The sequence below is a fragment of the Polypterus senegalus genome, chromosome 10 (assembly GCF_016835505.1).
Source record: "Polypterus senegalus isolate Bchr_013 chromosome 10, ASM1683550v1, whole genome shotgun sequence".
In the NCBI taxonomy this organism is placed as follows: Eukaryota; Metazoa; Chordata; class Cladistia; order Polypteriformes; family Polypteridae; genus Polypterus; species Polypterus senegalus.
In genome coordinates, this window is record NC_053163.1 from 37,526,123 (window position 1) to 37,551,916 (window position 25,794).

Consider the following 25,794-nt stretch of genomic DNA (forward strand, 5'->3'; position numbering starts at 1 on the left):
CGTGAAATGTAACACAAGTACACGCGCCCGCTGCCCCAGCCCAACTCCTCCTAGAATTATGCCTCTTTGAAAATGCAAATCAATATAAATAGCCCTTAAGCTCAGTGTTCTGTGAAAAGACAATGGCAAAAGCATGGGGGAAAATAGAAGAATTTCAGTGAATACCAAGTGGAGGCAAGGAAAAACTGAATATTTGTTGGTTTAAACAGTGGTATAAACAACAAAAGGTTAGTTAATTGAGTGACATAGAGTGTCGGAGAAACTCGAAAGCTCAAGTTCACAGTGCCCGAAATAAAAAACAACGCTAAAGCAGCTATGGTATTTGGAATAGTTTGACCATTCCGTGGACCATTATATTGTTAAAGGTTAATTACAATCAGATGCCTTAAACTAATAAACAGTATGCGGTTAATTTCAGTGTATTTGATAAAGTCACGTCAGGGATGTAGATCTAAAAAAAGAAAGGGAAACCACACTTGAACAAAAGCACTACTTTGACACTGGATGCCTCCAATTTACAAAACTGAGCAGAGAACTTGTGTACGCCAAGCATTTATTAAGCGTGAAAATGTGCGTGGCTTTACAGCAAGTTATGTTTTATACATCGCGATTTGAGCGTGAAAATGGGAGTATGCAACATTTTTGTGCGTACACACTGTTTATACATGAGGCCCCTTCTACAAAGTCATTCTATCTCCTCACCATGAATGACAATCAGCTGCATATTACGTAGATTTCTCTTGTGATTATTTATCATCTCTTTTTTGTTTTGCAAGAATTTTGGCCAATCTATAAATATGCATTCTTCATAAAGGAAAATAAAAAGAATAAAGTAAATGGTGTACTTAATATGTTAACTGACCTAGGCATTGTTATAGTCAGAACTTGAACAGTACAAGCGCTTCTGAGGAATCTGTGCATGCATTACATTGGCATGATGTTAACTGAAGCAAACTATTTGTGGTCTAACAATGAAAAATCCATCTATTCGTCCTCTTAGTGAACTTCCTGAATCTACAATAGGTTTGTGCTTGGTAACAGTCTGCTAGTTTCTCGTACTTGATAAAGTGTCAATACACTGCGTGGCAGATGCGTGCTATGAATTCCAATTGAATTCCAAAGGTGAAGCTTTCAATCTAACCCATGTAGAGCCAAGCTAGAGTCATCAATCTAACTGACGTGTTTGTAATGAGGGAGAAAAACGAGAATGCTTGAGGGATTGCATTTACGTATATGAGGAGTGCATGTCATCTACACACAGAGAGAGAAAGGGCCAGTCTCCTTCAACTGTGAGTTAACAGTGTGTTAACCGCTGTCCTAAAAATACACTAATTTTTCATAAAATCACCTTGGTTTCAAATTAAATTTGGGGCCTAATTAATTGGTAAGGTTGGCCAGTAGTAGTGTGTTGAATGAAAATGAGATGTTCACATGTCCATACCTCCAAAGGATTTTTAACTCAGACTGGAGTGGAACCACAATAGATGTCTGTCAAAAGCATTAAGGGCAGTTTGGCAAGCATGTCTAAGACTTTTGTTTACAAGACAGGGTAATGTTATAGACCTTTTTTACTAAATGATCTAGGCCTTCTTTTGAGGTGCTGATGGTAGCTGAAATTGGAATCTAGGAATAATAAGCACTGAAACATCTGGCACAGATCCCTCAGAATTTCTCAGCACAGTGCCTGAATGCCTTGCCACAAACATCTGAGCTTTGAGTCCTATTAACTAGAGCCCAAACACATCCTGAACATGAAGGGTGACTGTTGAAGAAAGCACTAGGCTTTATTTAACTTTGCTAGATGATAGATTTCCAAGTGTATATAAAACCCGTTTTGCTGATTGGACAAAAATGAACCACTGACCAGCCCAAAATGCATATGCCACTTTACAATCTTTGTTAAGAGAGGAGATTGTTTAAATGCCTTGTCATGCTGCCCTGTAATTCTCCAACTCCTTCATTTGTTCCTATTTGTGAGTGTAAGCCAACAACAAATAACATGCTAAGCGCATACTTTCTTTTAGTGCTTTATTTTTTTCTCTCAACCATAGGCATTGGGTGAAAGATTCTGGTTTCAACAGAAGCTAAAATTTTAATGGGACACATTTCATAGGAGATTGTGTTTTCCTGCTGGGTGGAAAATGAGTGCTTATTTCTGTAGTGTATTCTTTATTGTTAGTAAATTATACATGTTAGTCTGTATAAGTACACAGAGCTTATAGTCCGTGACGACAAATATACAAGAAAAAAACAAACTGAACTGATTTAACCTGACGCATTTAGGAGAGTCTAGTGACATGGCATCCAGCCTGCACAGGATTATTTGCCAGTACTGTACCTCTGTACCCTCGTTCAAACTGACATGGTTGAAAATAAACAATAACAGAAATGAAATGAGGAAATTCCGATGGCAGATTAGAAGAGGAGACTTTAAAGACATTGAATTATGTATCTGGATTACTGCTTTTTTTCATTTGACACTACATTATTCTGTTACATAGTCATTAAATATAAAGTCCACTACTTTCTTCCTTCCATGTCCTGAGCTTCTCAGCCTAAATATTAGGAATCCCAAAAAATTAACAGCAACTTAAGTCTATCACTCACCTCAATACCCAACATTTCTTTTAAAAGCCAGAATATGTGTATTCTAACATTTGTGCATACAAATTTCACTCTTATAAAACACATCTAGTTCATGACAAAGTAAAGAGCATTACCTAGTAAATAATGGAGTATTTCCAGATTTTGGTTTTATTCCTCTACAATATCTTACATTTGGATTTAATTTTTTCCTTAAATAACTAGAGCTTAAAACAAAACAACTGCACTTGTGAATCAAGAGGATCGTGTTGAAGTTATTTAACCCTCTGTTGATGAAATTTGTATCCACTGGGAAAAAACCTAGGGAATTAATCAGGATTCTGTTGAATAAGAAATACCCAAGAATGAGTTGGTAATTGTCATCAGGGTGAAAGGGGTTTTGTCTCAACAACACAGTTTACTACCAGCGCACACCTCACCAGGCTAAGCAGATCAAAATGGAAATTAGTGATTTGTGATTCAAAGATGGTAGTAATTCATTGTATCTGATATGTAATCTCTTGTAATGTAAGGTGGAAAAGGCGGTGTGGTGGCACAGTGGTTAGCACTGCTACCTTAAGTAAACCAAATACCTGCCTTTTGTAGAGTTTGCATGTTCTTCCATTGTCTAGACAGATTTTCCTCTGAGTACTCCAGTTTTCCTCCACCATTAAGAATCTGTGAATGGGTTTTGCTATAGTCTGTAGGCCTGTCCAGGGATGGTTGCAGCTTCTGTATGTGCCAATTTTACAGAAATAAGTTTTGACTTTCCAGAGATATTAAATTGGATTAAGTAGGTTTGAGAATATCGTGTGTGACCAGTGAGGCTATTGCAGCACCTCAAACCCCAAACACAACAAGTCAAGTCGGGGAGAGTGCACTGGTACAGTGCATTGCTGCACCCACTACACGGCAAAACAACTCAGGATTCCGGTTTGCATCCCCCCAGGCAGACACACAGTCCAGTACCATCCTCCGGAAATGACCCTCCATCTGCCACAGCCAGGTATTGTGGCAGCATTCAGGTCCAGCCACAACCACAATGACTCAAATCTCAAGTTCAATCACAAGGTTTATTGACCACAATACTTTATAAAAGGCTTTCTCTTTTTTATTTCCCTCTCTCTCTTTCTTTCTTGTTTATCCCCCCACTGATCATAGGTGAGTGTTGTCCAGCTAAAGTCCTGACCAGGACTTGATCTAAGTAAGGCAGAGCTGCACTTATTATATAAGACGTGGAAATACTTCCTGTAGCCAGGCGTTGTACAAAAGAAGTCCCTCCAGGTCAGGCAGAAGCCTCACAAAGTAAGGAGCACAAATCCCAGAAGCAGCCTCAGGCAAAACCCCCGGAAATCGAGAGGACCAGTCCACAAAACCACAGCTCCCAGCATGCCCTGCGGGCGTCAGAATGGGTCTTTAATTTAGGGATGCTGCTATCTAGTATCTTGGGGGAGCAAATAGTTCACATAACTTATCTGCTCCTGTTGTTCCAGCATAGTGGCTTCCCAGCTGGGTAAGGATCTCAGACTGTGGTGCTGGCACCTTCTACCAATCTCCCGGATAAGGCCTGCCTTAATTCTTGTCCAGATACTGGCATGGTATAATGGCCAGGTGAGGAATCTTGAGCCATTCTGGCAGGGGTCACCAGCTCATGTTTCCACATATTATGAAATATAACAATACCAGTAACAGCGCACTGCATGATAACGTGCAGTGAATACACTTGACTTGAGCATGCATAGTTCTCCTACTCTTTTACGTTTAGCATTCGTTTGCTCAGAGGTTGATTCGTTTGCTGCTTCCTGAGCAGCTCTTCGTTTCTTCACCCTAGCGGCCTGCTTCTTCTCTTCTTTGGTCACATCTTTTTGCATTAAAACTGATTAAGTCAGTGTTTGTGTTACAATTACGCAGTACGTTTTCTTTAATTTTTCACTTAAGTTGGCACTTAAATCTTCAATCTACCTCAAGAATGATTTAAGATATGAAGAGGTAGGGGAAGTGATGGCACTGGTGCAAGGATGAGAACGGCGCCCATACGCATGTGCCACACAGGCACCCTGCTGGCCGCTGCTGCAAGTTGATTCTACAATAAAATAAAATAAAAATAAAAAGAGGAATAACCTTGGAGGTGAGCGGCAAGGTAGCGCAGTGGTAGTGCTGCTGACTCGCAGTAAGGAGACCTGGGTTCGCTTCCTGGGTCCTCTCTGTGTGGAGTTTTCATGTTCTCCCCGTGTCTTTCCTCCCACGGACCAAAAACATGCAGGTTAGATGCATTGGCAATCCTAAATTGTCCCTAGTGTGTGCCCTGCGGTGGGCTGGCACCCTGCCAGGGATTCAACCTGCTATATCCTAACTACAAGGTCATGGGGGTCTGCTGGAGCCAATCCCAGCCAACACAGGGTGCAAGGCAGGAAACAAACCCTGGGCAGGGTGCCAGCCCACCGCAGGTCGATAGCGTATTATATATAAAGATAAAAAGAGCTTTGAAGCGAACAGGTCTTTTAACCCAATACAGTTGTAAACTATTATCAAGTCGAGATTTGAATGTCCTGAGAGTCCTTCTACAACATGTTCCACTCTACTTAGTCATTTCTTCCACATAGCTATGGTTTTCTGTGTAAAAAAATTGTAATGTTTGTATAGAATTTTCCCTCAACCAGCTTTCACCTGTGCCCCCTCTCCTGCAATTGTTATGCTATTTGGGATTTTAATTGGTCTAAAAACTTATTTTTTAAAAATGGAGTATTTCAGTAGAGATTTAACAAATTGTAGGATGTTAACATTCTCCATTGCATTTGGTCACAACAAAAAAAAGGGTTATTTTTCTCAGCTTGACAAAAATGGATAAGCTGAAATTCTTGGGATTTTGCACTGATCTTATTCTACTATACTTTAAACTTTCACTTGCACTACGTCACAACTAAAAGATTTACAGCATGTTGCGTGTATTTTCTGGCTAGGTCGTGGGCTGTGCCACTTTCCCCCGTCTTCTTGTAGACTTCTTGCAGATCTTAAGATGTGTAAATGTTAGATTTACAAGTAACTTTGCACTGGCCTTATTTAAGTAAACATGGACATGTGCAAAATCAAGCACTGTAATGAACTGCTCCGTAGTTAAAAGCTCCTTCCTGCTTTGAGCCCATCATAGGCCATTATCAGTTTGAGTATAGAATCAAGGGCAAAAATGTCAAATGTATTATTAAATTCTTGATGGAGTCTGAACACTTTCTAAATCCACTGTACATCCTTATTGCTATACCCTTAATAGATTAAACTTGTATTGTCCGCTTACATTCAGTGGTGACCTGTATGTATTCTGTCTGTATATTCACTCCTCAGAGTTCCTTGTTCTGTTCAAGTCAGCACTTTAAGTGCATATATAGACTAATACTGGATGAAATTGGAAGAAAAATCATTTTGGAAGTTGTCTAAGTAGTATCCTCTACTCGGACAATGCCAACACTGTTGAAACATGTTTTCCCCTCCATTTGTTTTGGCTTTCATTTGTTTTCTTTCTTGATCTTTGGCATTTGCAGTGTCCATCCATTAATCCATTTTCCAACCCGATGAATCCGAACACAGGGTCACGGGGGTCTGTTGGAGCCAATCCCAGCCAACACAGGGCACAATGCAGGAACCAATCCTGGGCAGGGTGCCAACCCACCGCAGGCATTTGCAGTGTCACAGTTGCCATTTTTTATATTGACTGGTTGCGGGCACAGCAAACCAACAAAAGTGTACAGAAAAAAAAAAACGCTCTGATAAATACCATCAAAAACAATATGGAGACAAATAAATGCAGTAAAATTACACAGGTAGCATAAACCCCACAATGGTAAGAATTACTTAACAATACACTTAGAGTAGATACAGAATTTAAATTAAGACTTTGCCATCAAAAACAGCAGTTAAAGGAAAGATATATAAGAATAAAATAGAATAAGAATAATCATAAGAATAATAAAAATGAAAAACTTACTTGAAAAAAACATGTAAAATGAGGCTAAATGAAAATGAAGTCCATCCATCCATTTTCCAACCCGCTGAATCCGAATACAGGGTCACGGGGGTCTGCTGGAGCCAATCCCAGCCAACACAGGGCACAAGGCAGGAACCAATCCTGGGCAGGGTGCCAACCCACCGCAGTGAAAATGAAGTAAAACACAAAACAATGGAAATAACAGGGTAACTGTAGAGTACAATTCTTAGCAGCACAATATTTGCAGTCCCTCACAAAAAGTCTAACAATGGCACCCATCCATATGTCAGTAGTAACTTTTCCAGTTAAGGTAAACATACGTTGATTTGGAGACTTCGACTTCTTCTTGAGCAGAGGTACTCACAAGCTTATCAAACATGTCAACATGTGGTGAAAAATGTAAAGCTAATAACATTTAGGGTTCACGCAGGCAAACGTTTTTGCACTAAATTAAATGAATACATTTTTCTCCACAGTATCAGTTCGAGACAGGAAACACAACCCAGTAGGTATGGAGCTGGGATGGAAGTTCTGCATGCATTCTGGAAGACGTGAATTGTTAATATGTTAGAAAAGGGGAAAGTGATGCCTCAAATGTGAGTACTTTTATTGTTGCACACATTTTTCCTGTGTTTGTTATTTCTTGCTTGTCTCACTGATTTAGTTGTGCTAGTAGTAGGCACAGCTTACTTCTCATATCTTTATGTGCAAAGGGATATACTCCGATGATTTTCGAAAAACACTTTAAAAATGAAAATTGTGTTTTTCATTATTTAATTTTGATGGAAATCAATGGCTGACTTACTAGATAAACAAACACACAAGCAGACACCACAATTAATGATACTGACGGTTAGCCAGTACTTTGTCTTGCGATTTATCCCAACATCAATAGGTAAATGCCTGATTATTTAAGAATAATGCTGCTGCTTCTCAAGGGGTCTATAGTCACCGTGAGATTGACATTGCCAGAGTCTGAGCTGTCACTATTTAAAGAATACCAACACATGCACAGTGACGCATGAGCACTACATAACCAAACATGCTCCTGCATCAATTCCTCTTGTCCCCAGATGCAGCCACCATCTCCGCCTGAAGAAGTTAATCCATTGAGCTCGTCACGGAGTGTAAAGTGATTGGAGGAAGCAAGCCCTGATGTCACAAGAGGATTTGGGACGAGAAGGTATATGTGGAAGGGGGCCCACATAAACACATACACTACACCCAGAGTTCATGCTAACAAACAAGCCTCATAAACCAGCCCAGCAAGAAAGGACTCAACCAAAAGCCTGGAGCTGAGAAGCAGGCCTCAAGGATAACTCAGCTTTGTAAGTGGTTGTATTTTCTTTTGTGTTTTTCTAGCCTTTCCAGAAATAATAAAGCTGCTTTATAATAGTCAGGGTTAGGCTTATTTAGTGGATGCTGAAAGACCTGTGTTCTGGAAATGGAAAGTTATTATTATTATTATTAATATTAGTAGTAGTAGTAGTAGTAGTATCACGTACTGAACATCTCAATCCTATGTGAGATATAAGAAATATGGAATTTTTTAATGTGTAAATATAAATGTATATTCACATGTTAATCTACAGTGAACAGTAATTCAAGCATCACGTATATTAATTTAAAAAAAAAAAAAAGCAGAAACGGCAAGAATTTTCCTTTTTGGGGATTTTGATAAATAAGATGTTGACTTTTTTAATGTAACCTCGAGAACACAGTGAGTACTTTAACAATTATTTTCCTTAGAGCTTTTACTTAATTGGAACTTATTCATAAAATGAAAGTTATTCCAGACTATTTAAAATGTATCAGACTAGCAGAATGTCCTGAGCTAACCTGTGCATAGGCCAATGTAATTAGCTTCAAGATTTCTGGATCTATTTAAGGGGAGAAAGTAAATGGCATCAGTGATTTTTTGACTTGGGGGTCCAGTGTCTGAACAGGAACATCAACTCCTTCAGTTTTTTTCCAGCTTCCTTGCATATCCCAGAAACATAACTGATAATAGGTTAACTGATAACTTTAAATTGGCTCAGCATGTGTAGGTGAGGGTGTTGGCTGCAAGGGTTGGTTCTTAGTTTTCATCGGTTGGTACCAGGATAGGCCATGACTTGCACTGATAGCGTTAGAAAGTAATTAACATATATATGAATGAAAACTGGAAACCCTGAGGCACTCCAAGTACGGGCTTGCCAACATCTTCTTTACATGGAACACTTTGCAAAGGAGTTTAAGCTGTTAGTTTTGAGAAGTGTGTAAAGAATACTTTTAGGAAATGTCAATGGAGCAATCTGAAAAATTGTAGAATGATATTTTGAAGGCTGTAGGTACAATATTAATATGGTGTCTGAAGAACAAATGAGGCTCACACATAATTATTCTTAAGGTTCAAACGGGATCAGGAGGTACAGCGAGGCCAGGGCTGCATTATCATCTTTCACACTAACACTCCATCTAGAAACTAGCTTAACACCTACAGCATGTCATTTCCATATTACAGGAGCCTCTATGGGGAAATTAGATTGAATGGATATGATTATTCTAATGTCCGAGAGGAAATAAATATTTACAAAGGTCGTTCCCTTATCTTCCTACTTTTTCAGTTCGTTGTTCAGACTTCTTGAAGTCACTGGAGTAAACATGAAATTGCAAAAAGCTAGTATAGTAAGCTTGAAATGAAAATGAATAATCAGATTGATGTATTGATGGACCATTACAATAATATAAGACAGCAGAGCCTTTACTGGACCAGAAATGATACGAAAATAAGAATAATTCTACTTAGCAATTGAATAGACACAAAATGTGACTTGAATCCACCTTGCTTTTTCTTCAGGGTATTTAAAGTGTTCATTACCTAGAGAGCTAAAGTTGATCTCAACACCTTAATAAATAAAAAATGATTAACAGGTTTCAGGACTAATTTGAAAAGACATTTTTCCCATTTAATTTTTATGAACCCTTTTGGAATTAGTAAAGCTGTTTCTGTGGTACATGGATCATCCTTACCTACCAGCTTCTAGCGTTCTGCACGCCCCCACAACTAAGTGGGTTACAAAATGACTGACTGATTGTACCACACAATTCACAGTGCTGACACATTTTTTGAACATCACATGTACTAAGCTTACAGTAAGGTGAGACTCTTATGCTATTAATATGTATCTTGCCAAATCCACTCTTCTTAATAAGATCTTCTCTAAAGCTGGAAAAGCTGGCCAGATTAGCCTCTTTTCACCTCTCAGTCGGCTCTTTGGCTTTACCTAAAGTTCCTGTTACCCAAGGCAAGCCCAATTTAATCTCATTAGCTGTTACCTGAAAATTATTTTAAACAAAAAAACTCTAGTGGTGACCTTTAACTGCACAAAATCCTTTGTTACCTAAGGAAATTCTATCCTATATGTATAAAAAGAAGCAAACTTGGACAATAATAAGACAAACTGACATACAAGAGTCTAGAGTCTGTGTTAATTTAATTCAAATTAACTTATTTTCAGCACACTTCAACTTATTAACTCAGCATGCCATACAATAACTACACACATAGAATACAAGAGAGATGTAACCAACACAAAAAGAAAATGGTGCAACGTAAACATAGAAATAACATGCTGAATACATACAAACAAATACATGCATACGTGGATGAAGATCATTTTCCAAATGCAGAATATAAAGCCTTTCCGAAAATATTTATAACATTGTGTTTTCTCAAAGGATAATTGGAAATGAAGGGGACATAAGCTAACTGATGAAGGTGTTTTTGGTTTTCCGTTTTTCTAAGCTACATGTTTCCTGTCAAAGCTCATGCTACAGGTCATAACTTTAAACATTATGATGTAAACACAAGTTGTGAGATATGGTTAAAAATGCTGACACCAAAGTATGAAAACACATATGTTTCTGTAGTGAAATTCCATACATCCAACTATCCAGGCAGCCATCTTCTAAACTTCTTTTTTTAATTGCATGGTCATAGAGGGTGAAAAACTGTCCAACCAACAAGAAGTACCTGATAAGAACCTACCCTCGTAGTCACACGAGTTCATCACAGTCACAATCCCTCTCATCAGAATAATTTAGCTTCCGTATTCAATGAAGGAGCACATTTTTTACTCTCATCTTCTAACATGCATACTCCACTCACAAAGCAGAATCGTTACAAGTAAAAACAGAAAGAAGAGCCATGTCGTCAAGCACTCCTCTCAGCTAACATTCGACTTTATTCTTTCAACAACTACAGTGATTAAGGAATTGACATACTGAATACACAATTTACAGGCACATTTATCCTTTAAGATACAACAACAACAACAACAACATTTATTTATATAGCACATTTTCATACAAACAGTAGCTCAAAGTGCTTTACATATTAAAGAATAGAAAATACAGGTGAACAGTAAACTAAATAAACCAAGCTAACTTATATGTTTTGCATATATTTAAAAATATTTATTAACTGTTCTCATACGACCATAATTTCACATTTTATTCCCCAGCATATGCAAAAGTAATTCTGTGCACAAGTGAACCTTTTGGACTGGTGTGTGTTATGGTTTATTTTGATCCCTTTCTTCTGTATATTGCTGGAATATTGGAATAAGTTGGTCCAGAAAAAGAATGAAAAAAAAAAAGAAATGTAATTTTATTTTAATTTGCCAATAAATAGTCATTAAGTGCTTAATGTAATGGCTAGATGTTGGAGCATTAGTGGTATGCCTTAAGTACACTAAGAAACTGGGAATGGAGAAATGATTAACATTTTAAATAGAGTGGCTGACTGACCTACAGTAAGTAGTTAGTGTAAATGAAATGGCTAATAAGAAATGCAAAATAAGGGGACCACTCCAAGCTCCATAAAATGAGGCAGTCAATTAGCCTTGGATACATTCATGCTGGCCATATTTTCAGACTATTACTGATGAAGATAGCATGAGCAAAGTAAACAAAAGGCTATCATGAGAGCGAGGCATCTGCTCTCTTCATATTAAATTCATAAATGTAGTGCTTTTTGGTCATCTCATACTCTTATTCTGCTCTTCATGCCATTGGGTAATGTGACTGTCAGCTGCTAGGAAGTGAGGCCCCTTCTTTCTTGCTCTAGAAGTCCTGGCAGCTACAAGCAAGTTTACATGCATCCAATTTCTGAACCCTCTTTTAGGGACAGAGGGTATCAGTGTTTGCTACAAAAGGTAGGAACTAAACCAGAGGCCAACATGGAGATGATGACCAACCTGGGATCAGTAAACTGAAGTACCTGATGAAAAATTCCACAGGCATTGATCTAAATCTAAGTGTGATTCAGCAATCATCTTAGCAATTAAAAGGAATCAGCCCCGTTCTACATGCTCTCATTACCTTGATGTCTATTGTTTAATGCTGCGTTCACATGCTATAGTTGCCATGTGTGAGGTCTCACCTTTCTACTCTGTTGCATTCATGCAAATTTCCAGTTAGGGTTTTATAAGATTTTAAGAAAAATGCAAGGCCACTACTGATTTGCCAGTAGTTTCACTCAAAATGCAAATTAAGCTAAGGTATAAAATAAGCATTGCATTGTTGTAAATAATGCTACTATTTTAAAAAATACCATTTCTGGAGACCCTTTTATTTTTTTTTTTAATTTTAATTATTTTAAGATGAAGTGGCACTTGGGTTTGCTTCCTGGGTCCTCCCTGCGTGGAGTTTGCATGTTCTCCTCATGTCTGCTTGGGTTTCCTCCCACAGTCCAAAGACATGCAGGTTAGGTGCATTGGCGATCTTAAATTGTCCTTACTGCATCCTTGGTGTGTGGGTGGGTGTGTATGTGTGCCCTGCGGTGGACTGGCGCCCCGTCCAGGGTTTGTTCCTGCCTTGCACCCTTATCCTGGCTGGGATTGGCTCCGGCAGAACACTGTGACACTGTGTTAGGATATAGCAGGTTGGATAATGGATGGATGGATTATAAGATGAAAAGTTGATTTTGTTTTACAATTAATTGAATTAGTTTTCTACAACTTTTGCCAATAAAATCTAGACTTTTAAAGAGTGTTGACAAGAAAATTTCCACTAAGTAACTCATATTTCCCATCTGCTCCATACCACATCAACACTGTGAAATGATTAGAAATGCGGGTAACTATAATAATGCCCATCAAAGTCATCTTTTTGTCTTCAGACATCCACAAGTCCAGTTCTTCATCTGCAGATCTTGGAACAATAGGGGGCAGAAGGTTCATGAACTTCATGGGCAAAAGAAGAAACATACAAGGAAAAAGGTTTATTTCCCTATGAGCAGTGTGAAACTATCCTATACCCCACACACAAAATGAAGAGTTAATTGCATTAACTAGTTACTCCTTAACATCAATCATACTACAGCCTAGGGCATCCAGTTGTCTGTTCCAGTGCCACCCTGGATAAATAAATAGATCATATTCTGTTTATCTGCATTCTATAAGGATGTCCATAGCAGGCAGAAACACATTATTGTCTGCAACATGCCACATTTTCATTAAATAGGTTTTCATTGTTTTGTGGCCCTGAAAACAAACCCTCTGACAGAATGAAGAGCACATAAATAGCAAATGCACCTTAATTACCTTGAACAATACCTATGGAGTATGTTACATAAACATGGACAGCAAGTCAGGTTTTCTACTCATTACTAAGAAATCACATCCGCTGAAGGGTAGGAATGTGCCATTATGTTTATTCTTATTAAGTGCATTTCCATTTATGAGCTCAGCACACTATGAAATAATTGCAAAAATAGTATGAAAAAATGCCCTTAAAAACAAAGTACAACATACTGTACATACACTAATAAACATTCAGGTAGAAGTCTGAAAAATAATGTAACCTTTTCAACACCATTTAACTCAATTCAGAAACTAACCCTGGAATGGCACCATTTATTGACTAGACCTATTCATGCACATACTTTATCCATGTTTATACTCGCACACAACCATTTTATATTTCTAAAAAACATGTTTTAGGGGTGTGGGAGGAAAACCAGAGAAACCAAAGAAAAAACTCAGACACGGGAAGAATATTGAAACTCAAAACAGTCAGCAGATGGAAGCAAAATTCAAGCCCAGGGCACTGGATCTTTGGGTTCAGCAATCACCGGTGTGGTGTGGCATCCAGATGTAAAACACTGAGTTCAAATTCTATTTCTAAGAATAGCTACATTGATGAAAGACATTAAGGATGTTTATTTCAACATAGTTTCAAGATGTGTACCTTGGAGGTGAGCTCCCATTTGTAACAGTTTAGTCATGGTGCCGTATGTTGTGAAAATTAGTCTATTTGCATTTTTCATTTGACGTCAACACAAAATGTCAGTGTGACTTTGTTTCCTTTTGTATAAATAGTACTTGAAATTATGTCTTCCTAACCAGCCCCACTTTGCATATTTAACATCAGTTTCAATGAAATGCAAAGCATATAAATTAGTGGGAATGTAGCTTATCTGCTTTGGGCGAGTGTCATTATGGCTAATATAGGAACTGGAAGCTCATAGCCATTTAAGCTGCTCTGTTTCAAGATCCCCTGGGTTCATAGGAAATAAAGAAGGGCACAAGGGCGTCAGTCTGCAAGTCTTGTTTTTTTTGTTTTCTTCACAGAGAATTTCTGTTGCTTTTAGTTTTCTACTTAATCAAACTGACTAATCAAAATTAGCGAATTGCTACTTTCTACCCCTGCCAGAAAATAAAGGAGAGCTGAGCTGTTCTATCACCTTGTGGCTGTACTTGAATGCGCCTGAGCTTATCACAGCTCTCCTGGGTAAACCTTCGCTGCCACTGCACTGCACCTGTGCTCTGTTTGTCAATACTCAACATCCGGCGTAAAATCAAGAAATGAACTGAAAAATAATTCACATGCATGTACAAGTCCAGGGCTCAAAAAAATCAAAACCTCTATAAGCCTTTTTATTAAACTTATAGGTTTGAACAACGTATGTTATGCTCACACAAAGGTGGAAAGTATGTGCTTTCTTCAAATGATGAGAAAGTGAAATGTAGGTGTTAATTTTAATCAGACAACCATAAGAACTGAAAGGGATTTCAGAGGACCTTTTATTTGAACTCAACTAGACGGGATTTTAGAAGTTTGCGTCAGTGTAATGTTGTGCAATATACAGAAGAACCTTGCATAAACTGACAAATGCTCGTCTTTATAAGCTATAAGGAGGGCGAGGTAGCCACATACCTCCGAACCACTAAATCTTATTCAGCAAAAGGATTACGTCTTAAAAGACAAAATTATACCTAAGCTATGAACAGAAGTGCTTTATTTTTCTCTTGTTAGAATTTTCTGTGTGTTAAAAAATAAAATACTTCCGATTCATCCCCCACCTTGCTCAGCAAATATCACATAAACGTAATCATGCTTCATACACAAAAACCAAAATGTCAGTATGCATTCAGGGAAAATAGCATGGGGTAATCTTATATTAAAAAGTGCACCCTTATTTTGATCAGTTTACTTAAGAGAGAGAAATTGAAATCCAATGCGTGAAAACACATACTAATGATTCCGATATAATTTCTCTGTATGGGTTTGTTTTATTCCTTGACATAATAGAAGTGAATCCTGCCTGTAAGTCTTGTCAATGTTTTTGTATTAAGGTTCTTTCTCGCTCTTAAATTTGCTGCAAAGGCTCGGCATATTGTATGCATCATTCCCAGTAATGCCTCTTTTTTGTTTACCTCATAAGGATTCATTAGCAGAACATCTCACTTTTGATAATGACTCAAAACGAGACTAATACTTGTCAAAGTTATATGTGTCCTTCGATGACCGTAGATTTAAATCCTTAAAAATGAACCTTTCAACAAAATATCCTAACGTCTGTGGCTTGATGATTTTACAGATTCCTTGATGCCTGATGCTTCCTTGAGCGACAGCTCTTAAAACAAGTTAAATGGGTCACTTCTGGGTCTGTTTCATTAATCTGGAGAAATAATGTTCTTCCATAAGTAACTTCCTATGACTAGAGGGTCTTTCCAGCTAGTGACGTTGGTCAGAGCTCTGTTAAGGTTCTCCTCGTAGATGACTTTTATTGGCAGGTCACTTAGATGGGCCTGGAAGTTTCTATTAATGTGTCTTGAGAGTACAATTTGGAAAAATGTCTTTTTTTTTTTTTCCACATCAAGCTATCTTGAATTGCACCTCTTAGTATTTGGTAATTGTTTGTCTTTCCGGTCTTTAAATAGAGTAGTCCAAATAAATACTGGACCATCCAGTAGTAGTAGTAGCAGTGGCAGTAATATTGTCACACGTAAACAGTACAGTCAGATTCTAATTTGCATGTCTAACTGTGCAACATGTGGCTGCTCTTATGATAAATCTAAAGCTCACTACTTGGTGATTGTGAGAAATCCACAAAAGCAGTCATGCGTGACTTAAAGAAGAACAGCTGAGTGCTTTAAGTGGGGGGCCGATGCTATTACTGCACCTGAATGTACTTTTGATGTGGCACTTATACTTTGTCACCTTATTGAACATTTCCCAGTGTAGTTATAGATTAGTAGGTGTGCACAGTATTTCCAATTGAACCATATTTCTTACTTTTGACCTAGTGCTGTTAATTTTTCTAGCCAATATAAAGCTGATTGTTTTAATTTTATGAAGTGTTTTTTTTTTTGCCGAGATCACCTGTGCTGCATAAAAAAGAGAAAACCCAAGGAAAGCAGCCGGTGTGTTGCAGCAAAAGCGAATTAGTCTGTTGGTTCTGTGCCTTCTAGCAGTCATTCCTGTGTATTATTTAAGAATATACAGAGCCAGTTTAGCAAGTAGTTAAAGAATTTGTTATATAAGGTGAGGCCTGCCAAACCTTCCTAATATGTTAACAGCACACACTAAGAGCTGCCACCAGTTGCATAAGCTCACCACTGACAATAACTTTTGCAATCCCTCCATCACCCAATCCAGGATTAGGTTAATGGGATTCATTCTTTAAATATCAAAGGTAAACAGATTTTGGATGTTTGTAACCCGCGTAGCCATGTGCAAGTGTTGAAGGAGGATATTACTGTGACAAGTGGTTTTAAATAGCATTCTTAGTTTCAATGATGAAAACAGTAAAATCATTTAATTTGAAAAATAAGTATTTGAACATCAAGCTCCACATAACCTAGACATGTTACAAGTTTACTATTTCTGTGTTAAGAAAATTTACAGCACAAAGTAAAAAATGTAATATAAAATGTGCATTGTGTGCACGCGGAAAGAGCTGCTAACATGGCATTTTCAAAAATACTTAATGCTGTGATTTCCTGTCATTTTTTTTTTTTTTAGTGTTTTTCATTGCATAGTTTTGAATTTTTATTTTTAATTCTAGTTTGGTTATCCTTTTGTCACATCTTTGATGACTTCATCCAGTACTGGCTTCACACTGATCGCTATGGACTTCTAGCTGCAGGACAACATGTTTTAATTTAGGGATGGCATGTTTCTTATGAGCAAACGGTTGCAGTAATATTTGTCAGAACTTCACCTAAACTACATAGGAAAGACACTCAAAAGAATTTAAAGTTTTGTTTGATAAAAAGAATTTTCTTGTTACTAATTAAAACATTCTTGTTTTATCAAATCACAAACATTCACCCAATCAATCAACCCCTGCTATTTTTAAGTTTCCAGTTTCTGGTTTCCATATTAGACCTCTGCTCTTTTCTCATGTCACATGTTCTTGTTGGTCAAATTCAATCTAATTCCTGATCAGGGTGAGGTGCCAGCCCACCCACACACACAGAGCTTATATAGAATTATGAATTAACAAATCACATGTGACCTTTAAGTGTGCATTATGAAACAGTATGCAAAGAGAAATGGTGAAAGGCAAAAATAGAAATGATTTTATTTGCAAATCAGCAAATATAGCACCTATATTAAGAAACTGACTTTCTCATTTTAATTGTGATGCTTTAACATCCATCCAAAAACTCTTCTTTTCAAACTGTTTTTTTCTTGTAGTGATACCCAGTAACCACAATGAATGCCAACCCACCTGCAGGAAGTGCCCTGGTTGCCAATGCCCCAACGGAGGTTTCAGCCACTCCCAAAAGAGGTCCCCCCAAATTCAAGCAAAGGCAAACTCGCCAGTTCAAGAGCAAGCCTCCAAAGAAGGGAGTCAAAGGGTATGTCTGTCTTAAGTGCCTAATTTTACCACATTTTAAAGATCAAGGGTTGTAAATTGACATATGAAACGTCCTCATGTCATCCAGTTTAATAATAATAATAATAATAATAATAATGCATTTTATTTATATAGCACCTTTCCCATGATCAAGGCACTTACAGAATATAAGAAAGAACAGCAGGGTATACAGTATATAGCATAGTACAAGGCGAATAAATAAATAAAGAAGATTAAGACAGTAAATTCAGAGACAAAGCCTAACAGACAACAGAATTGATGGTCTAGCACACACACATACAGGTTACATGAACATCTTGACAGAGAGGTAAACAGAGAGAAGGGTAATGAAGTCAGGTAGAGCTAAAAGCCTTCCTGAACAGATGAGTTTTGAGTTTTTTTTAAAAGAATTCATGGAGTCAGCTGACCTGATTAATTTTGGTAGGTCATTCCAGAGTCTGGATGCTATACAGCTGAGGGCCCTGTCACCCATGGAGTGTAGATTAGTGTGGGGCACAACAAGATTGCCAGAATTAGAGGACCTTAGTGGGTGGGCAGGCACATAGTGATGGAGAAGGTCACTGATGTAGTTTGGCGCAAGGTTATTTAAGGCTTTGTAGGTTATTAGTAGGATTTTATATTCGATTCTGTAAGAGTCCAGTTTATTTCCTTGAACAGAGAGTAAAATAGCTGTAGGTGACTGACATTGCACAGCCTATACAATGTGACAGAATGTATACAGCACAACTAAAACCACTTTAGACAAGGCCTGAAAAGCACCACCATTTTGGTGTTCTTTAAAGTTCTCACAATTTTAATTTGACCTTGGCAGGAAATTACATCAGACCTTCAATTTTGCTTTTTGATCCAAGTGGTATACATCACGTCTCATCACTTTATCACTGAGATTTTAGCCACAGCTTTTTTTAAGTGGGATGACTACTTCAAAAATATATATATCACAAATTTGCAGCAACACAAGCTTGCAGTGTAATCCATTAAGTGAATTTTAACTAAATTGAAAACATTTTTCTCCAAATATTATAGTTGCTATGAACAAATAACGATAACAAAATCCAGCCAGAGTGAAATTACTTTATATTATCAATCAAAAACAAAAAAAAAAATAGTTTCACGCACAATGTCTAATATGTACACTACTCATTACCAATATCAACACCCAAATGTGTAAAACTCTTTACTCTCTGACTCCTTTCTGTGTCTCTCTATTTACAGATTTGGTGATGACATTCCTGGCATGGAGGGTCTAGGAACAGGTAAACCTCCCATATTTAAAACAGCTGTTTTTTTTATTGTTATTTTTAAACTTTTGTGGTTTTTAGATCTCATTATACTTACAGTAGCAATCTTTAAAACTGGGGCAACCTATAGTGCCTCAATTAGTCACAATCCAAGTTACATAGCAAATAAGTGCCCAATAGTGTGTACATTTTAATCGACTGGTGCCCATTTCATTGGTGATTTCTGTCATGCATTCTGTCTTCTAGTGATACCATAATAAAGAAAGCAGCTACAGAAAATAAATGGCTGTATATAATGCAGTGTGTGTGTATATATATATATATATATATATATATATATATATATATATATATATATATATATATAGTAGCAACCTCCGCATAAGGTTCGAAAAAGAAGTAAAGATAAACCAAACAGACAGATGTAGTAAAGCCTCACAAAAGTTTTCTTGAACAATAATGAAAAATGAACGTCAACTTCGTAATCCCACCACACAACCTTCTACCCCCTCTCCAACCAACCTCTCGACCCTCCTCCCCTCAGGTCCCGCCCCCTCTTACCACATCAATCATACCCCCGCTATCAGTCCTCTGCCCTCCCTCAATCAGACACAACAGTCACTCAAAAAAAAAAAAAAAGGCTTCAACCTGGCTGGGATGCTACAATGTTAACTGCTCAAAAAAATTAAAGGAACACTTTGAAAACACATCAGATCTCAATGGAGAAAAAAATCAATGCAGATATCTAAACTGATATGGACTGGGTAATGTGTTAGGAACGAAAGGATTGATTGATGGAAATGAAAATTATAAACCTACAGAGGTCTGAATTCAAAGACACCCTGAAAATCAAAGTGAAAAAAAATGATGCGGCAGGCTAGTCCATTTTGCCGAAATTTCATGCAACAACTCAAAATTGTATTCAGTAGTTTGTAAGACCCCCAACTTGCTTGAATGCATGCCTGACAAAGTTGGGTCACGCTCCCAATGAAACAATGGATGGTGTACTGGGGGGGATCTCCTCCCAGATCTGGACCAGGGCATCACTGAGCTCCTGGACAGTCTAAGGTGTAACCTGGCGGCATTGGATGGACTGAAACATAATGTATGTCTCAGAGGTGTTCTATTGGATTTAGGTCAGGCGAGCGTGAGGGCCAGTCAATGCTGTCAATTCCTTCATCCTCTCACCACATGAGGTCAGGCATTATCGTGCACCCGGATGAACCCAGGACCCACTGCACCACTACAGGGTCTGACAATGGGTCCAATGATTTCATCCCGATACCTAATGGCAGTCAAGGTGCCATTGTCTAGCCTGTAGAGGTCTGTGTGTCCCTCCATGGATATGCCTCCCCAGACCATCACTGACCCACCACCAAACTGGTTCCTTTAATTGTTTTGAACAGTATATATATATATAACTTAAACAAAAGTAGTAAGTAAAATTTTAAAATAGGAACTTCAAGGACTTGATAAATTAAGTATTTAATGGACACGGATTGTTCTGTAACCCAAACCGTGACTAATAGAGGCACTATTGATAGCCTATATTCCCTTATTAGTATTTTTACATAGAAGAAGCTGACTAATGTGTACTTAGGTAGGCACAGTTCTATATGCACAATTGAAAAATTTGATGAAAAATAGATTTTTTTTAAGTTGGTTAATCCACTGACAACAATTTAATGAAATTATGTATGGTACTCTGAAAAAACACACAATGCCGTCCTGGGAAGCTTAACTGCCGCACCTGCAGATGAGACTCTTCCATTATTATGTTTTTGAATGGATAAATGTATTGTTATAATATAAAGTGCAACTCTCTAGTTATTACAATGTACCTACACAGTAATAATTATTCATATACTTGCATTAACTTTTCTAAAAATAATGTATGACCTTTACCTGAGTGTTTTTTTAACAGTGTAGTTATGGTGTAACTAATCACTGTGTGTGCTAATTACTAAGTGATGATAATGTACTTATAGTATAATTAAACTGATGAAGCTTCAACATGTATTGCAGTGGAACTGGTGGAGCTTAAATATGTAATTACAAACTAATTAATTCTTGAGGAGGCTCCAACTATATTTCTCTTGACTAATATAATGTAACTTGGATTCTTATTTAACTGGGTAATCACTACATAACTAACTGATTATTAAAATTGTATTACGGTGTAATAAACAGTGATTATCGTATTCAATGTGCCAATATTGTGTAGCAGCTTCTCTCATTCTGTCTGTCTCTCTCTTTCTTGTTCCTTTTTTACGCAGACATCACTGTAATCTGTCCCTGGGAGGCGTTCAGCCACTTGGAGCTTCACGAACTCGCTCAATTTGGTATTGTCTAGGAAATCACAGAACAGAGGTGTGGAGTGTTGTATTCATGTTCATATCAGCCATCTCTTTATCTGTATTCTCTACCATGCAATTAACTGTCCCAGAACAAACTCAAAGTTGTGATTCACTAAACCAAGACAGTTTTCAATGTGTGGACATCTAACCTCGCCTGTGTACGTGGTGGCTTATACTGGCCCAGAAAAACTTCAGCAATTTTCACTATGGGAGATGTGCTCTCAGAGTGCTACAAATAAAGTTCATGAAAAGAAGAAAGATGGACTGACATGGAATATAATTTTAGGAGGAATGTGAGGCTCTCAAAGACAGAAATGAAGAGAGATCCAAAAAGAAAGGAAACAGAAAGGAACATAAAACCACTCCATCTCTAATACCATGAAAATAAAATGTTGAAAAGATTCCCCATGATGTTTTTTTTCCCCGCCCAAGTATTATTTTAAAACTCCAACAAAATGTCATTTTGACCACTTTTCCAGTCCAGCTGTTTATAGTATCTTTTCTTTACATTTCTAAAACATCTCTCCCAACAGTATTTTAAATCTGCACATATATCTTAAGTGTAAACATCTTCTTTTATTACATAGAAGTCTATATGAATTGCATATATTCTCTAAAAACCTATCCGCATATAAAAAACTATTTTTATATAGCACTTTCATCTTTAACCCTAACCCTGAAATTCAATACATCAGTAGAAGTCAAAACACAAAATCTATAAATACAGCAGAGGCAAACAATCACAAACTAAGTTCAGCATGTCCTCCCTGATTAATGAAGTGTGTCACAAATAAGACAATATTTGGTCAAATGGATTTAACATGGGAAAATTCTGAACAGGTCGCACACTGTATCACGTACCTAGAAAAAAGATCTCTTTGGTCACAACGAGTTTGATTAGAGGTTTACTTAGATCTACTTCTAGTCTTGATTTTCTATCTCCACAGCAGATGGAAGCGTTTTTCAGCATTATTGCTGTTACTGGTGGGTTGGAGCCACCTGAATTCATAGCAACGCACTTGAAGCACTCAGGTCAGGAGGATCACAGAAAGCAGTGGCCCATCTAAAGAAAGATTACAGGAAAAAGCTGCCATCTCTCCTCTTAATTCATGTGGTGTATTTATAAATGGTTTATTGTAACGTGTTCAATTTGTTCATTTATTACAGTATTTTTACATTGGATACATGGATTTATTTAGATAAGGAGTCTTGTTACCTTCTGCATTTCCCCGTTTTGTTTTTTTCTAGTACAAATTCAAACAAGTAATTAATATTTAATTAATAATAATTAATATTAATTAATAAATAATTACTTTGAACTAGAAAAGTTACAACACAACAAACATGCCACATTACATTTTTTCTACTATTTTCTGTAATGTGTCCTGTTCAACCGTTAAATCATTACACGCATAGTAATAAATTAATCATAAAACTATTTCAAAGTAAATACAGAGTGGCATTAGTCAATAACTGCTTCATTTAACATTATTATGTTATATATTTATGTGCACATTAGAAATTCAGAAAAATAAATTCATGAATTGCATTTTGTATCTTCTTAGGTTTTCCAATAAGCAGTGCCATTTTTAGATGAGAAATTTACATTGCTTTGTCTGAAAGTAAATCCTTAACTCCCCCTGGTAAAGGGATGTAAATGTAATTTAAAATGATTTTGAGGTTTTGACATTGAGAGTCTAGCTTTTCAACAGCAGCAATAACACTCTTTTATATAGCCCACGGTGAATGAAAAGGTGTAGTTCAAAGTGCTTTATAAAAGTTAAAGAATTATGAGTACAAATGAAATGTACAAAGTAAAAGAATTGCAATTACAAAGAAAATAGATATAAATATAAAGAAAGAAAAAAAAAATATATATATACACACATATATACATATATACATACACACACACACACACACACACAATACAAATAAACAAATGTTATAAATAATTGATGGAATAAATGGAAGAATCCCTAAGCAAAGCTTAAATAACTATTAGCTAAACACAGTTTTTAATGGTTTTAAGGGTAAAACACAAAGTTCAATGCTATGGCCAGATGGCCTGGAAGGAGAAGGAAACAAAAACTCCATGACATGACAGAACACATGTTAAGTTACTTATTTTAGAATGTGGTCAAGAAAGTACATTTAAAGGCATTTCTAGCTAAATCTCGTTTGATGTAAACATAAGACATGTCAATTATTTGAAACCTGCAGATGAAGGAATAAAATGTGATACAAGGCATAAGATATGATTTGCTCTTCTTGACATGTGTATTATCATACAGTTTAGTATGTGCAGCATCATGTAATTCAAGACTTACTCCTTTATCGTTATCTAATGGCCTAACAACAAATGTTTACTTTTATTTGTCAATATGTTATAAAATGTCTTTAGTTCAGCTTTTAAAAGTAGAAATCACTTATTAAGAATCGTTTATCATGCCTACAAAAAGTAATGTTTGGTCTGGTAAAAAACTGACATTGAACAATAGCCTGTTTTTCTTTTACCTGCTATATGTATCAAGGCTGGGCTGTGGACAGACTTAATAAACAGTACAAGTGTGTCTTTTAAAGCTTCCTGTAGGACATCAGCACAAAAAGCTCACTGGAGCACCCCCCGGCCATCCCCCTCATGACAGAGTCATGACATAGTTCACGTAGGGGGTGTCCTCTAAATGAATTGCCAAGAAATTAGTCACAACTTGGCACCAAGATGGCACCCTTTATAGCTCGGGAGTAACCCAGATGACTTTCAGTGTTAGTTAAATGATCACTAATTTCTGCTGTGATTACATTTTGGGATGAATTTGGCTGTCACAGAACCTGTAGTTCACCATAACGCAATGGCAATTATACATTTACTGTAGAGATTATTATTGGTTTTTTGCTTGTTGCGGAGGCTTTTTTCTTTTTAAATATTTCAGGATAAAGTTTAGGCTTAGAGTTGGACTTATGGTTGACTGGCACAAAGGAATGTATTAAAGATTCAATGTTTTTCTTATTATAAAATTAAAACACAGCATATACTATATGTGACATTTTCCACTTCTTTCAGTATAGCAGCCTAAAGGCTCTTAGTAGATATGCTGTTAGAAGATTTACATCTCACATAAAAGTGCTTTTTTCTGCAAAGATCATATACTGCATTTGACCCCCTGCACAAAACTGAAAAGGACAGAAAGCCTCTTAGATACAACATCATTGAACATCTAGCTGTAAAATTTGATCAGCCACATAACCCACTAAAATATATCATTGCTTGGCAGGATTCAGGGTGGCAGTGGCAATATTCACCAAGATTCATGGCAGTAGAGTGCAAAAGCAACACATTTGTAAAAGAAAGCAAAGTGTGGAAGAATGAAGGAGATATGTCAATGGGATCAGACAAAATGTAAAAGCAAGAATAACAAATCGAGGCAAACATTTCTTTATGGTGCCTCTCATTAAAAAGAACAGTGCCGAACATAAATTGGTTGGAAGTGATTTGAATGTTACAGAGATCTGTCTATCTTTCTAGCCTTACCACTCTTCAACAGCAGCTCTCAGTCTCATTTCTCATCACAAATGCAGCTTTTTTAAGGGGGTACTTACTTCAGAACTTTTTTTTATTTTATTTTTACACTTTAGTCTATGAACTGTATGCAGTGAAAAGCCAGTGTGGAATGTAACTGTCTTCATATTTCTGTATAGTGTTGTTTCAGTGTACTTTTCTTTTTTCAAGTATTCACATGTAGGTAGTTGGTGCATCATGATGGATTAAATAAGAAAAAACTTTGTGTATGAATTTGCTGGATTGTGTGAAAATCCTCTATAGCCAATAGAAAAAAAAATATTTGGTATTTAACATTAAAATAATGAATTAATACATATTTCATATGGCATCTCAATCAATGGGAATTCTATTTTTAAACATAAGCAATAATGCAATATAAACCATCAAGAGAAAGATTATAAGATATTTTGCTGAAGAAATATATCCATAATAATTGAAATAAATCAACAATGCATAAACTTAATAATAACTTTTGTAGAAACAACTATTGAGTTGCTGAAATTACCAGGGCTCATAAAAAAAACACCTTTATTTAGGATCTTACCTCTCAAATAGTGGATATTACACCTGAAGAGTGACTAAACACTCAAGCCATACCTTCTGTGCAGTGTTATAATTCATTCTTCCCACTCCAGTCAGACACAATTCTATTATTCTGATAGCACACATTAATGAATTTTGGTGATGCCAATATACCCTTTGATTTCTAATATAAGTGCAGAAAAATGTTCCGATCTGCCCTCTCTCAGAGCTAAATTGCTTTGTTACAGGATTGATCAATTAGGATGGGTCTGATCAGACCAAGCTCACAATCCCTAGTAGTTATAGTAGGTCACATACTGTCAAAATCGCAATTAGAGCTGTCAATCATAATGATTAATGACTTTTAAGCCCCGCCCCCTATTACGTCACACCGG

General features: G+C 36.9%; 1 protein-coding gene across 2 annotated transcripts; it reads left to right on the top strand.

The window, feature by feature from the left end:
• The first annotated feature begins 7,652 nt into the window (after positions 1 to 7,652).
• On the top strand, positions 7,653 to 21,729 carry LOC120536224 (retinal cone rhodopsin-sensitive cGMP 3',5'-cyclic phosphodiesterase subunit gamma-like). 2 transcript variants are annotated; one of them, XM_039764556.1, is made up of 4 exons: positions 7,653 to 7,890; positions 17,534 to 17,697; positions 18,933 to 18,973; positions 21,235 to 21,729. In XM_039764556.1, the coding sequence occupies exons 2-4, from the start codon at positions 17,552 to 17,554 to the stop codon at positions 21,309 to 21,311; spliced, it is 264 nt and encodes an 87-aa protein (XP_039620490.1). In that variant the 5' UTR covers positions 7,653 to 7,890; positions 17,534 to 17,551; the 3' UTR covers positions 21,312 to 21,729. The 2 variants fall into 2 exon arrangements, with proteins under 2 accessions (XP_039620490.1, XP_039620491.1); XM_039764557.1 differs by lacking the exon at positions 7,653 to 7,890 and adding an exon at positions 16,457 to 16,526.
• The last annotated feature ends 4,065 nt before the right edge of the window (positions 21,730 to 25,794 follow it).